This window comes from Camarhynchus parvulus, chromosome 3 (assembly GCF_901933205.1).
Source record: "Camarhynchus parvulus chromosome 3, STF_HiC, whole genome shotgun sequence".
Lineage (NCBI taxonomy): Eukaryota > Metazoa > Chordata > Aves > Passeriformes > Thraupidae > Camarhynchus > Camarhynchus parvulus.
The window spans coordinates 19,830,002-19,846,232 of record NC_044573.1 but is presented as its reverse complement, the minus strand read 5'-3'; the positions used below and the strand labels follow the sequence as shown (position 1 = coordinate 19,846,232).

The following is a 16,231-nucleotide window of genomic DNA, read 5'->3' as shown; positions in this document are numbered from 1 at the left end:
AATAATGAGAACATCCTTCAATGTAATGATGTTGGTACTATCAGCTTGTAATATGGGAATATGCTGTAGAAAGTGAAACATAATATGGAAAAATTACAAGTCAGTTTAAAAAAAGAACAGCCTGAAAGTTTTGCCTTGAGTAGAATCTTTAAACACAAATTTTAAATCCTCAGAAGTTACATTTTTCCAGTCTTCAAATGAGATAATACATTATGTTGTTTTCCTGTGATGAGGAATAATTCAAGGTCTTACATTGTCTGATTAATCTCTCAACCAATATTTAGAAAAGGTTTCTCTTTGAGCTAATCAAACTTGACAAAAGCAATCTTCAAACTATGCCACATTCACTGATTTGTAAGATATCTCAAACTTGTGTTTTATTAAATGCAGTTTAAATTAGCAACAGCTCTAAATTCACCTGCTTATGACACCACCTTAATCTCACCAAGAGGACGTAAGGTAGGCAAAAAGACTGCACATACAGATTAAAATTATTAGGACAAGCTGGTTGTTGCTTTTTTTTTTAAAGAAGGACGCAGTTTTAGTTTTAAGATTGCACTCTCTATTGCTCACACTACATTGCATTTTGGGAGATAGCTGCTGATGGCATTCAGTTTACTTTTTCTGGAGATACCTGCCCTGATCTTACTGCACAAGGTTTCCCCAGTGATCCTCCAAATAATGCTCATTTCTTTATCCACAGAAAGAGGCTAAATTTTAATATACAATCTTTTGACATGCTTTGGCTTTCGGTATCAAACAGTATGATTAGGTTAAAGGACATCACTCCAGAAGAGCAATGTTTTGAGGAGAACAACTAGTAAGGAAGCACTACAGCACTGCCAGGTAGGGATCACTGTGGGGAAGCACATAAACACCATCCCAGCCTTCACCTTCACCAAGAGTGTTGGTAGTTTCCTTTCTTTCTGTGAGTGGCCATATGCGTGCAAAAAGGATTTTCCCATGGTTTGAGAATGTGTTTAAATTCGGTTGCCTGACTCTGAGCATCAAAAGAGATTCCTGAGTTAGGACAGCCAAGCAGGAGGGGGAAAAAATTGTGGGAGAGATGTAAGTATTAATTCCCTACTGCAAATGTTCCAAGAGGAAATCAGGCCTCCAGCGCATTCTTCCTCTCAAGTCACACTTAAGTTCTGGATAAATAAGTTTCTGAGCCACTGACTGCCCTCTATTTCCTCCTCATGGCTATGTGCAACCAAGAAACTGCATTTCTAGCAATGTCTATGATAACACAATGCTCCATTAACAAAGCCTCACGTGTTTTAGAAGTTGCTAGTGCAAATCTTTTTGGGACTCAAGGAAGGATATTCAAATATTGGGTAACATACTCTGACTGGGAAGACTATCAATAGAGTTTCTCAATTTGTTTATATAAATGGGCCAACACTTTTAAAAGCACTTCAGAGCACTTAACTAAAGCAAACAAGCACTTGAACTTTAAATATCTAGCAAGAGAAGTCATCGACAAGTATGACTTGACTTAGTAAATTCTAATATCTTTGCAACCTTTCATTCATACAATCTCTTCATGAAGAGAAGCACCAGGCTCCCTCCTCAACTCCAGCTCTACTCTAAGATACAGAATGAGTGGGGTGAGAAACAGCCTAATCCCCTTTTTAGTTCTTTTTGTTAAAGCCAACAGCTTTGCTTCTTCCTATACAGGGATCCTGGCTCCATAATAGTCTTTATAAAGCAGCTTCCTGATTTGAAAACTTATTCTCTCTCTTCTTTGACCCTTAAAGTAGGATTACTTCATCTTATAAACTTTGTTTTCCCTGATGTCCATGGTACCTAAACCTTAATTTGGGAACATAACATTTACCAAATGCCATCCTACTAATTCCCAAAAGCTCTGGGGACAACTTTCTATACTCAGGACTAGGGTGCCTTTGGTAAGCGGTCTCATCATGGTGCCACTGTCACGTGCATTTTTTATATCTTCATATTTATAACACAGCTCTTCCTAGCTACTGCATTATACACAACAGTGATCATTTCCTGAACAAATCAGTGTGATCTGATTCACATACACTTCTCTGCTGACAAACCAGCACCCAAGTGAGTAAGACAAAAGATTATTCTGGAGTTTTGGATGGTTTGGAGTGTTTTTTTTAAACTGATGTCTAGCTCAAATACTAAATTGGCCCCTATAAACAAGAAGGTGGTGTTTAAAATAAGTACTTCTGATCCATAGCAGGTAAATCTCATTCCCTAAAATCCTGCAACATGTCTTGATTTTTATTCCTCTCATAATGTGACAGAAAAGAGGTGGCAGAAAAACCTCTTTATTTTAACCTGGTCTTCACCATCTCAGAAAAAGGAAATAAAGTATTTTAAAGCTATATTCTGTAGCTCAATGGCCACACTGGGATTTTAGTTTGCTAGTTTTAGGGGACATGCAGCATGTTCCGGAAGTGGCTGCTTGGGATTTGTGCTGATTAGTCTGGTTATGAAAATTCTCGAAACAGTGTTTTGGTAGGAAAAAACCCTACAGTTGATACAGTTGAAAATATGAAATACTCAGTGCTAAAGCCTCAGACTACGCACAGTTCCTAAAAGAAACAGCTTTGAAAACTCTTTGAAATACCATGCAAGTCATAATTGGGTTTTAATGCATAAAACGGCTCAGTAATTTAAATGTTTGGAAAAGAAAACAGTCTTTGCTAGAGTTTATGAAGTGATAAGTCTATTTCTTGGAATGATTAACTATGCAACCTGATTTTGAACACAAGCATGTCCTAGCATATGCTCCCCACAGCTGACACCGTGACAGCATACAGTTTTACCAAATTAATATTCCTATTCTGATATTAGAATCCCATTCCTCACCTCCCTGCCTTGAGTAAGCGCCTTGGTTTCTACAGAAGTAGTTTTACTTCCTATTCTTAAACAAGTGAAATCAGGATTAAGGTCTGCTCCTCATGCATTTGGTTCTACTGAGTGACAAATTAGATTTGTATGTACAGGATGTACATACATAGATACAAATGTATCATGACATTTCCACTAGAAACTTAAAAAAAAACCCCAAAAAATAACCCCAAACCCAGAAAATGAATAACATTCAAGGATAATACAATACTCATTCACTCATAGAAAATTTTTAGTAGCAAATACATATTAGAACAACAGATGAAGTACAGCCAGGACAGCGTAAAGAATGCTTTTGGGGAAGAATGCCCCAAATAATGTCCCATTTTAGAACAGTGATAAAACAAGACTATGACAAAAGAAAATGCAATTCAGTTTTAAACTCACTGCAAATAAGTAACAAGATCTAATAATTTAGAAAGTCCTTAAAGAGCCCATGTCTTTGGCAGAAATTAATCAAATGGTGAGGTGAAATTACAGAATGGAAGAATAAACTTAGGCAAGATGACCTGAGAGAGAAAAAGAGACAAAAGCTGTGAAAAGAAACAGACCCAGGGAAAATACTATTTCATTCTAATAATAGATTCATCAACAGAATATCTATATGCACTAACACCTAATTCGAGCATCCTGAATTCTGATCCTGATTTCTCGATGGCAACTACAATACTAAAAAAAATACTTAAATTGCTCATTACTAGAAATAGATTGATTTGCATGAGAAAAATGCCAAGTTAAGATTCCCATTTCATTTATGAATATTAAGATCCTAAAATTAAGTCTGAAAGTAAGTCCTAACTCCCAGGCTAACACTTCCCTCCTGTTGGTGACAGCATCATTGCCCCGGGATCTGGGAAATGCCATATATGGTGGACACAGGGAACTGAATGTTTGTGTGAGCCCTGAAAACCTGACCCAGGGCTCAGGAGATGAGTGTGAGAACTTGCAATTCTATCTGGTATTCAAAGACAAGCAAACAGAGAAACATCCAAGTGAGAAACACCATCAGCAGCAAAAGGCCAGACTTTACTTATGCCACCTGAGCAAAACCCGTAGACATGCTCAACTTCTCTATTTCTCTGTAGCTTTTATTCCTTCAGTAAAACTTGCTGGTGCACACAGCTACTTTATTTTAGTTATATAAATGTAAAATTGACTAAAGACACATGAGTTTACCCTGCTGCAGAAGCCAATTGCAGAGTAATCCAATATGGTGCATGTTGGACACATGACGATGGCTGATATTCTGCAGTCAGCACATTTCAAATTGCTTACTGGTTTTGGGTTTTAAATTGCTCACCAAAGACTAACTTTAGTTATACTTGGGTTGGGTTTTTGGGGGGATGGGGGGAGAGACAGGGGAGTGGATGGTATTAAATTTAATAGAAACAAATCACCAAGGTACTATAAAAACAGCAGTTAATTTACCTGCTGCTCTAGAGAATAGCTCAGGAATATAAATTTGAGCTTTCCCATACCTACAGCTCTAAGCTAAACATTAGGTTGTCTGAATTGTCTTCATCCCCTGAACACTACATGTGAGAACTTAATTTTGTGTTCTAGCATTTTAAGTAGAGTTGCTTATAGTTAAGACCCACCTTAAAGCTCCTCAAAACTATTCTGAAGTATGAGACAACACTTCATTTTGAAGGTAAGAGTGTCAACTTCTAGGGCCTTCAGCCACTAACCCTCCTCTCATCCATAAGTGCCTAACACGTTCCCCTTTTAAACTCACTGAACACTTACAGCAGCCAAAACACATTTTTTAACATCACTAAAACACTGTCTCTGATGACCCTGGGACTCTACAAAGTTCAAGAGAAGGAGCAAAATTTGAAAGGTTGGTTTAGAGATTAAGCCTGAGCCCTTGGTGCACCTGAAGGGACACACTTCAGGAGGCAAACACCCCTCCCACTGCTGGCTGTGGCCTCCCACCCCCCGGCAGCTGCAGCGTGCTCGTTCCACCAGACAAATGGGAGGAGAGGGAGCGAACCCCCTTCATGGACTCACCATCCTTTTCTAGTCACATTCACTACGCATTGCATTAGAAAATCGTAACGGTGTTAAAATATTTTGGCAGGATTTGTTATGGCCAGATCACTCACTTCCTTTGGGACACACAAAGCCTCCTCTGGCAATGAAACAGCCCAAATGTCAGCAAATCCTATAGAACAGAAAAGGGTCTGTCAATGTAAAGCCTAAATGAATCTCCAGTTAAGCAAAACAAAACAAAACTGTATAACATAAAAATGCACATACAGAAAAAAGAAACAACCTAGAAAGATGCACTTTTTATTAAGGTTTCTTCTTTTTTTTTTCCCCCACCCTCCAGAAACTTTTGAACAGCATTACAATGAATTCATCACAAGGTGCTATTAGAGCACAAGCTCCCTCCAAGTGTTACCAATTCACGGACAGATTAGAGGGCACATTAATAACATAGTTAATATGAAGTGTTTAGAGCCTTTACGTCGGTGACAAATACGACTCAGCCAAATTTCCTGACCATTGAGGCCACGGAGGAACAATTTGGTAGATTTCATCAACAGTTCTAATTATGTTCCTGTCAAGTCGAGAACAAAGTAATCCATAACTGGGGGGCTGCTCGGAGACAGTGCCACGTGAGAGTAATTTATGCCCAGGGCCCTCGCTGTAGTTAGTGTGCACAATGCTTGACTAACAAGTGGGTTCAAAAAAAGGAATTTATTAGGGAAAACACAGCCCTCCAGCTCCGAGCAGCTCATCAGGTGCAGGCTTAGCAGGAGTTATGAGGCAAAGTCTTCTTGTTTATAAAAGCATCTAAAGTTCAGACTGGCCTCAGCAGGTTTTAAACCATAGCATTTTAACCCAAGGCTTCTGCTGGAGCTAGGTAAGCCCACTGCCAAGGCCAGGGTGCAACCCAGCCCCCTTTAAATCATCTCAGTCCTTGGGACAGAGGCAGTACCACCTCAGAGGCCAAGTGGTACCAATGCCCTTTGCAATCCTATAAATAACCCACTAATGAAAGATGCAAAGGCATTATTAGTAACAGTAAACTAAAATGTCACAATACACAATGTGTTTCTTACCACAGCCCAACCGGGAAACAGGCTGAGAAAGGGAAAGGGAGGGGAGGAAGGTAAATGGGGAGAAGCTGTCATGTAATTTTGAGTCATTTTCCACTGTGATCTATATTGGGATACAGCTTCTATCCTTTCAAACAGGATCATTTTATACATGACACTCTTGCTGCATTTCACAAAAAGGCAGGAATGTCTCCCTAGTGCTCAAAGTGCAAAGCCTGGCAGCGGTCATTCAGGATCAGTTACTGGCATATGCAGTGAGATGTTAGAGAAAGTAAAATGCTTTCCAAATGTATTTAATAACATTGTCTGTAAACAGAGGGTAAAATAATGTTTGCAAAAAATTAGATCCATGTGAGAAACACAAAGCACTTAATGGGTTTTAAAGCACAGTTTTCTGAAGGTTCTGTGGGGCCCCAGGAAGGTTGACCTCTTCACCCACATTTCCCACTGCTAGAATGGGTACAGGTATGCAGATTCGTACCCACATGACATATCTTGTCAGTGGATTTTAGACTATAAAAATGATATTGGCTTCACTAAACTATTGGTCCTAGTTACATTTTAAATTACTGGTTGACTACTGACACAGAGGAAATGCAGAAGTACACCTAAGCCCTCACCTTCTCCTTTAACAATCTATTAAAGTTTCTTCTCCACATTTGCTTGAACCTGTAAATTTTCTGGTATCAAGTCGAGGGACTTTCCCAGCACCTACTGAGTGGGACAGGATTAGTCTCATATGACTGAAACATTACAGATTTATGATTACTTGCTCCCAAGGATGAAAAAAAAAAACACTTTAAAAGCAGTGGTGGCTTTGCAAAGAGGCAAAGAGGCAAGGGAAGAATGCAGTCCCATTCTGCAGATGTGAAAAGAGAAACCTTCCTGCAAGTCAGGGAGACAGTAATTCAGAAGCCAAGCAATGCCTGGACGTTCTAATTCCCAGACTCGTGATTCAGTCACAAGACATGCTTCCTTTGCTGGTGAAATGTCATGCTGCTGCATGCTTCTGCTACAGAACACATCCTAACCAAGTGTAGCAAAAGCATGATGATCCCATTAAGTATCTAACATCTAATACCTAGTGAAAACTAATTTAGTGCTTTATCAAATCTCTAGTTTGTATGTGGAGCATAAACTGGCTACATTTGCTAATAGGGCAGATTGACCCGTCCCATATATTATCAAACCACATCAAAGTCTGCTGGAGGAGGTAGCCTTAGCTACTTATTATCCCTTGCATTAACTCTCTCACTAGCTACTCAGCCAATATATTTTCCTGTAATACATCTGTCATGATTTTGCAGGGAAATCAGCAATTCTGAACAGTGCAGCAGTTAGATAACAGGACTAAACCCATCATGGTCGCCTGGCTTTCCAATCTACTGCTAATTGGCATGGACAGAAGCCCTTAGAGCTGGGCTTGCACAACAGCACACCACTGCCGGGCCCCAGAGATTTGGCCTCTTAGTTATGTTTGTATTTTTAGAGCTTGAGTCATTTATATGATTTCTTCACGATTTATTATATGCAAGAGAAATACAGTTGGACGCCAACACCTTCAGATTTACAAGATATTTTTTTTCTTCCTTTTGGCAGAAAAAGGTTTTATTTTGCAAGAGAACATGTGGCTTAGTAATCAGGAAAAAAGTGCTAGAATATTAGTAACAATAATGTTGGCAACATTAGATACAATGAGAACATCTTTCTTGGCTCGGACGCTATGCAATCATATTCCCACGTGTTTATTTAGGGTCTTACTTGTGGCACTGTATAATGAATTATATATCTGAAGCCATGTTTCTAACTGTCTGGGAACTTGCATATATGGCTAATAGAGGGTCTGGATGGTTGTTTTGTTTTAAATTAACAATTGCTACTATTTTCTGATAGATAGTGCTTGTCTTTGGACTTGGAAACACTGAGCCATTATACATGTGTCTGTTACTGACCTTTCTGACCATTTAACTACCTGTTATCACTGGAGTTAGTGGTGAATATGAAAAATAAACTAAAATAACAAAATACTCCCTCTTCAAACAGAAATCCACTCAACAGAAATAAAAGATTCTTTCACATTGCATATGTGCTTGTATGTAGCTCTGAAATAAAATTATATCCATCGTACCACCCTAGTTGTTCACATTTAATCTGACATTTATTTTCTCTTTATGGCTCGTCAAGTACTCTCATCTTCTTTTCCCTTCTAACTTCTGTCCCCTCATGTCTTTAAACATGAATGTAAACAAGTAAAAGTCATTTAGGGGGATATGTGGAGGTATTATTAGGCAGTTTGTATAGTTTCTTGGTGATCTCTGATCCCATTGTTGATGGATCATTTTTAATCCAGAGAATATTAAAAACTGCTTACAACCCAGCTGTGATTTAGTATCACCAACAAAGGCAGGCCAATACAGTAGTTTTTCTACAGAGTAAAACTTCTAACAAGTAAACTTTCAGCCAGGGGAAATTAATTAGACAACAACAACAACAAGGCGAGCAGTGAGTTAAAACACCACAATTCTATGTTACTGAATTGAACTACAAGTCTTTGGAGCTTCACCCCTCCCCCTTTCCCTTCCCTCTATATTTTTCTTCTTCTGTTTTTATGTTGAAATCACAGGAACTACGCAGCCTAAGCAAGGCTGTAATCACTCAGCAGGAACCTGGCACAAGCACAATGCAGCCACCAGCCAGGCAGCAGGAAACTGAAGGAAATCTCTCTCTCCCTCCCCCCCAGGTTTCTTAAAAGGGGCTCGGCGTGAATGAATCTTCCCGGTAGCCACCAACAATTTCTTATTCCTTCCGAGCAATCATCAATTTCAGCATCAAGTGGTTTAGTGGCTCTACAACTGGTAGTGGCAGCGGAGTAAGCCCAGCATGCAAACGTTTTGGCTAATTTAAAACCCTTGTGCTGCCGAATCAAACATGACAAGACAACAGTAAAAAGAGAGGCTATTATCCCAAATGAGAGTCGGCGGATGGCTGAAATTGGCTTGAGTGGCAGAGACAAAAGAGGTGGAAGGAGCAGGGACAACCAGGCATGATAATAGCAGATACAGCGTGCACTTTCTCCCCCACCCCCAGTGCATTCACAGGCATCCCACCTGGAGGAAAAAAGGCAACATTTCCAAGTTTCGTGGCCAGGAAGAACAAATACACTTAAGAAGATTCAAAATAAATTAACACCTGGTAAAGCATCTGCCCTATGGATATGGGGAAATGTAACTTAAGAGACATCACCCTTTCAATAGGAAGCCTAACACCCCGAAGACAAAACCTGTCATTTCCTACCTGAATTCATGTCCTGCTGCCCCAAATTCATTCCCATGAGTTGAGAAGCAACTGACATAGGAGAGAATAACTTCAATATGGGAATAATCTGTGGCATGGCTACTCATGAATAGCTGCTACAGACAACCAGCTGACAAAGAGCCCAGATCTCAAAGAGCTGCTGGGGAGGAAATGTGGAGGGCAGAGGAATTAATTTTGTAAGGCAATTGGGAGACCACAAGCATTCTCACGATGTTGAGAGCCATGAACCCTGGTGATGGCTCGCAGCTCACAGAATGATGACCTGTGGGATCACTGGAGAGCAAGCAAGTTGTCTTTTGCAAGATTAACAATTTAAAAGTGCTGAAATTAATTTTGTTTAATAGCTGTGGGTGCAGACTCCTTACAAAGTAGGTTGCAAGGTCAGCAAGCCTCCTAAAGCCTTTTAAAATGCAGCTTTTTATAGGGACAGTAGATTTAGGGTGGCTTAGGGCCTAAAGATCTAAGAAACAAAAGAAGGGTAAGAGGTCATTTCCTACTACTTCCAAATCTTGGGTGAAGACATGTTCTCTGTTTTGCTTCTCACTATGACATACAATTATTGGTATATTCAAAGCTCCTTGAGGCAGTATGTGTTTCTTAGGGTACACAAAGTGAAAAAAGACAAAATCAACCATGAGAACCAGATCAACCAGCACACAGCAGGCTCATCAGACTCATATTGGAACGTGCTCACCTGTGTTGCAAAAAAGCAGTGGGAGATGCGAAAATAAATCTGGGAGATGAGAAAATAAATCTAGGAGACTGAGAGACTGGGAGGAGAAAGACAAGGGCAGGGGGAGTGCTCACACCCTTGCCATCATTCAGAAGTAGTTCACCTGTGATTCACATCTGCCTCCTTACACGAGATCATTACACTCTAAATTACTGTACTGTACAGAGTGTTTCAAGGAACAGCTGGGCTCAACACTAAAACCAAAACCAACCATTTAAAAGGGATGTGCTCAGCTTCACACCCTAGTACATGTGAGCTATTGCTCACAACACAGCAGAATCTGCTGATTCTAGGCTTCTAGGATGCTTTTCTCCTACATTTTTGCCAACAGCATCCAACTAACTGCACAGGTAAAGTTCAGAGCATGTGCCAGTCTGGGAAATAGAAAAAGGGAATGAATTTTGCACCACTGTGTAAGATGGTCTGAATTTGCTGAAATTAAGCAACACTGCCTTGAAAAATATTTGCATTGCATGCAGGTGAGCCTGTGTGAAAGGTGGACTCTGAATTTAAAGAGCAGTCCAACCTCAAAAAAGCATGCATCCCAATGCAAATAAACATCCTGTATGTATAGAAACCCACTTGGTCTCACAAAAATATTCAGGGAACCAAGAACCCTGGGGGGAGGACACAATCACAAAGGATACAACACACAGGTTTGTTTCATCCTGCCCCCTTCCTTTAAATCTTTTCCCCCATAACATGAAGGAAACATGTGGCTAAGTTTTCAAAAAAAACCCAAAACCAGTAACATGCCAAGCATCAGGCATGCCAGCTGTTCCTAGACAGCCCACCCTGGGGACAGGTGTCACCCAAGAGAGAAACCTGTGTCACCCAGCTACACAGGCAAGCAGAAACCCGCCAGCCTTTTCCTGCATAACCAAACTTGGTTACTGTGATCCTGCAGACAGAGGGGCCCCTTCCCTGGCAATGAGGTATCTGATGGTCATTAGGGAGGACAGAATTAATTCTGCTGCGAGCCTGGTGCTGACAGTGGCCAGAGTGAACACACCAGCCATTTTTCTCAGCCTCTTCCACAGGGAGTTGGAACAAAGAAGGGAGCTCTGGGGAAATACTGAAGGCATTACAAGAAAATAATTTTAGATGCATATGAACACTGCCACCAAACACTGTGTGCTTTCAGGCTGACATATGCTAGTGTATGTGGTGTTTGTTTAGCTTTTTCATCTCAAAGTTGAATTCATATCCTCAAACAGCACTCCAAGACAAGTTCAGTTCACAGTTCAGCAAGGAACAGCTTAAAAGGCAAGCATGATGCAGGTCCTTAGGGCACCTCATCCATCCTGCACTTGGATGGCATTCTCCACCAAGGGACCCCATTAGGAAGGAAGGGCAAACTGAAATCCTAACCCAAAGCAGCCTGAAACAGCACCAGCATACTTGTGTAGCAGCGATGGATGAGCCTCCATTTGTCTTCAAAGCATGGGAAGCCAATATATCTGCTTCAGAGCAAACTCAACTTTACTTTCCAACCTTGTAGTGTACTTAAAGCTAAAATGTATATCATCTTTCCATCCATGGATAAGGCAGCAAAGAAGTGTCACCCAAGACTCCAATTAAACAGACTGGAAGTGATGCACTTCCAGTGCAACTCCATACAGGAAAACACCCTGAGATGCACTGTTTAAAATCAGTTGCCCAGGAAGGCATTGCCACGAGCTACATACAGTTTCCCTTCCCCTCCACACGATGGAATAAACCAGAAGCGTCTTATGCTAGTACAAAGCTTGCTGGAAAATGCAGTTGCAGTAGGAATGCTATCAATACCAGAGGTATCACAGATCCTACTCTCCCTGCAGAAGGTTAGGCCCTTCCAAGCAGGAAGAAACAATATGTTCTGTGGCCAAAGTAATTACAGACTTGCGTATATTGCTTTATATTTCTCTCCTCATAAAAGAGCTTTGTATTGGTGTTGAACAAGCGGAGTTATGAGACTGGAAGTCTCCAACCTAAGCTTAGGTCTGGCAGAAGTAGAAAGAGCTTCACTCCCTTCAGGAAAAGGTGATTCTATGTATGCCAAGACTGAACATGGCCAAATATTCAATACTGCCCATTAAAATATTTAAGCTCAAAGAGTGGATTTCCCTCATGGATAATATATTAAAGTATATCTCTTCAGACTTCTCTTCACATGTTAGTGTAGCAATGATATTGCAGGAGAAACTCCCATTCTTCTTCCATGGGGGCAGTTCTAAAGGAGAACACAGATTCAAACACTGTAACATGAAACATGCTTGATAGAAGAATATTATATTTTTGAAAGCTGGTCACTTGCTTATAGAAATCTCTATCCAGGGCTCTTATTTACAGTTCAGGGGTATCTATTGTTCCAGGTGAGATGCTCCTGCACCAGGAACAATGCACCATGTGCAATGAGAGAAGACCACCATGACCAATACAGACTGCAGCTCAAAGGGACCAGCCAGAGAGCTGCTGGGAGCACACGTATTTATTGTGCTCCAGCCAGGAGCCTAAACCTAAAGGTGACCCTGTCCTGGTGTAGCACCATATCACCTCCAGCGCCAACTAGGCTGACCAGAACTGGATCTATCTGCCTTCCTATTCAGTTCATATCAGGAAAAAAGGAGAGAGAAAAAAAAAAAAAAAAAAAAAAAAGAGGAGAAAAAGCAAGCAAGGTCAGGCACTTACGTATGAGCCACACACCTTGTATGAGTAACAGCAACAGGGACCCAAATCCCCAAAGCAGCACCAGAAACTGCCTCCTCCGGCCCAATTCACAATTAATGTTAATAACTCATCTCACTGCAAATGCCAGACCAGTTCTCTTTCTGTCCGTGTTTAAAATCACAAAAACATCTCCCACCAAAAGGCTTCTCACATATCTGTATTTACTGTCTCTGAAGCCAGTGAGAAGGTTAATCTAGGTATTCTGCCAATTTACAAAACCTAAGTAGTGTGGATGGAGAGATGTGTTCTCTGCCACGCTAAGGAAACTCACAGGGTGTCATCCCAAACTCCAAAAACCGTATGGATGAGATGCCTAACAAGACTGTCCCAAACCTCACATTTAAACTCTGCCTCAAAATTTTAACCTTTTTTTCACTACGTGGCAGACTTTGAACTGGTCCTGGCCAGCAGAACAGTGGAGGAAATTCATGAGCCACATTCTTCCATCTGCTTTTCCTTGGGATCAAACATTTCTCACAAAACAAATGTGTTGCCTCAAAAGCATTTTTTTCCTCAACCTGAAAAGTTCTAAAGACCTCTCAGAAAAAGTCTCCGCAGCCTACTAGAAGATGACAATGAAACACGAGGTCCAGCCACCTACCTCCTCATCATTGCTGTGCCTCAGCACTACGTGCCTACTGTATAGCACTAAATTTGAAGGCCTTGCAAAGGAAGTGGGACAGGGGAGAGCTGGAAAAATGAGACTGAGACCTTGACAGAAAACAAAAGAATGGAGGCCTAAGTCAGACAGCTTCAGCTGCAAATGATGTCCATGAGCTTCTGCCTTGTGTGACACGTGAAAAGAGGTTGCTCTTTCTCTGAGACACCAAAAATGTCAGATTCCACCTGTGATTTTTAACACACACATACATCTATACACATAAGTATGTAGGTAGTGAGTATTAATTTTACTGAAAAAGATTATTAAGCATCAGTTCCATGAGAAACATCCAGCCCTGTTCATGATACCTGATGTTATTCTCTTCACCTCAACATCTTCACTCCTAACAATCACAAGCCCAGGAGACACCATAACCATAATGGTTTTCCCAAAGCCACGGTAAGACTCAGATCAATCTGATGCCTGTTGCAATGCTCAGAAAACTGGAAAACTTACAATTTTCATTGGGGAAAAAAAAAAAAAAGGCAACCTTGCAGTCGCCTTTGAACTTCTGTCTGTACCACTGGGATAAATGCACTCAATATCAGGAAAAGAAGCACTAGGAGGGCTTTTATGATGCAGAACACGAAAAAAAAAAGAAAGGTGAAAAAAAAGTGTTACGACATGTCCTGTTCCTATGCTGCTAATATTTTTCTTTTTACATAAAGCCTCCTTTTATTAGAAAAAAATGTCCCATTATTTTCAATAGGATTTTAGGTTTAGTCTATGTAGAGGATTTTCAGACCAGCCTTCATTGAAGCACAAAAGCACGTTAAGAATATTGAGCCAATTAATCAAAGCACTCTGATTCAAAAAATAAAAGTTAAAAAAAAAATCAAGAAAACGTGAAGCTCAAGAAAAAAAAACAGGATAGTAAACACTGAATTAAATTTTTCTTGCCTCTTTTCCCTTTGGCATGTAGAGCAGTCATTAGGGAACAGTCCAAAGGAGCTGAGGAAACGCATTACTAATAAAGCATGGCCAGGTTACCATTTTGAGGGAGGGCGTTGTTGTTGTTTTGGTTTGGGGCTTTTTGGGTTTTTTTCTACTTTTCCCTTTCATATAGGCATGAAGCCCACACAGAGTTTTGGGACCTGACTGTGTTATGGAGCAGGAATGACGTGCCTCCAGCTCTGCTCCACAAACCGTTCCATCAGCAGAAGTCTCCAGCAAGTCGGAGACGGACTAACTTTTCCAAGGTATTAAATTAAAAGATGTTGAATTAAGTTAAACGCCCCACATTGAACTGACATTTCCCTTTTTTAATGCAAGCTAAGATTGATGAAAAATACCACTTATCTACATTAAGGGTCAAAATATCCAGCAAAAGAAGCCTCTGGTTCAGCGCGTCAGAGCAAAGTCAGTCTTACATAATCCGGGGACCAGAACGCGGATCACATTCTGATGATCCAATTAATGGTGGGATACTTTGCAATCAGCCAGGAAGCAAGGCCCCTAACAGATTGTGGGGCTGTAACATCAATTTCTTAAGTGCATTTAAAGGATTACAAATGTTAGTCCTGGCTTGAGATTGAAACACCTATTGAGGTGCTCTGAACCACATTACAGTAATTGGGTACCTGAATTAATGCCATTTCTTCTGATGGGCGAGTTGAATACATCGGAATTACTGATTTCTTTTGCTGTGTTTCACTTTCAGCCTTTTTCTTCTTATTCTCAGAGCATAAATCTGAGGCAGAATATCTCTTTTTTATCTAGATAGTTTTAATTACAGACCTGAGGCACCGAAATACTGTCCTAATTTCACCTTCTGGATTGTTTGGGTGCACTTTCTTTTTTTAAGATACTGTATTTTGCTTATTATTTTACCATGCTATGACATTAAGATGGGATTTTTTTTTCTTGAAGCTTCAGGGGTAAGGGGAAATAGGCTGCTGAGACATGGAGAAAGAAAAGCCTGTCTTTTCCTTCCTATATCCTTCTTCCACTATGTAAACCTTTTTATGCATGCACCAGATACCATTTGCAGTTTTGCACCTCCAGAGAGCTAGAACTAGGGCTGCCTCAATTAGTCTTCTATTCCTTCTGAGGTCAGTTCAAGTAAAGGTCTCCATCATATCAAACTGGCAGGAATGCTAACTACCTGGGTATTTCAGACCATACAGGGTTCGCCTAAAGAGCTTAAAAACCATGTAGCTGCTTTCAAGAGCATTCAGAAAATATACAGCATAAAGTTGTATTTGTGTGCCAGAGACTAAATTCAGTCAGTGTTTTAAAATCTGAAATAGGTTATGGCATATGTTTGTTTGCATGGCTTTTCAGCCAGGCAGTGTCTCTGTTAGACCGCAGTACAGAGCATATAGGACACGTGCATTTTCCTATTGGATCATCTGGGTTTTGATAATTAGAGTTTTAACGGGGAACTCCATCCATTTCTGTCCTCAGCATCTGTGGCACTGACATTTCAGCGACCTCGGCGGTGATTTCTCACTCGCAGCTAACTGGAATGTACACAACCATGATATAATGCCCACACTGTGAAAAAAGAGGTGAGAAACAGAGCGTGGTATTCCAAATATTCCAGTCCACTCTGTACATTTCATTTATCTGGTTACAGCACATCAGGCTCAGATATTGGTTTAATTACTTTTTTGAGGTCTTATTAGCGATTAGTTGTAAATCTACATACACATGCTTACTTTAATTCTCATGTGTTATATATCCTTTCTGAGCTATTTCAACTTTTTGTTTTATACTCAAGACTCTGTAAAGAAACTGTGATGCTGCAGTGATTCTGCTTTAATTTTGGTTTTGCTTAAGATAACTGTAAACAGCAAAGATACAGGAGCTATTTATCTTCATTGCTGGTTAAGAGGAAATCGTAGCATATACCTTAGG

At 40.4% G+C, this 16,231-nt stretch overlaps 1 protein-coding gene across 10 annotated transcripts in view; it reads right to left on the bottom strand.

Annotated features, from left to right (window-relative positions):
• ESRRG (estrogen related receptor gamma) overlaps nucleotides 1–16,231 on the bottom strand; it is a 390,382-nt gene that overhangs the window by 219,954 nt on the left and 154,197 nt on the right. The window contains exon 2 of one of the 10 annotated variants that reach the window (XM_030945132.1): nucleotides 4,900–5,053. The exons of 8 other annotated variants lie outside the window; for them this stretch is intronic. In XM_030945132.1, coding sequence (XP_030800992.1) covers nucleotides 4,900–4,934 — 35 coding nt within the window. In that variant the 5' untranslated portion in view covers nucleotides 4,935–5,053. The remainder of the gene's footprint in view (nucleotides 1–4,899; nucleotides 5,054–16,231) is intronic. One more of the 10 variants, XM_030945136.1, reaches the window with a different exon arrangement.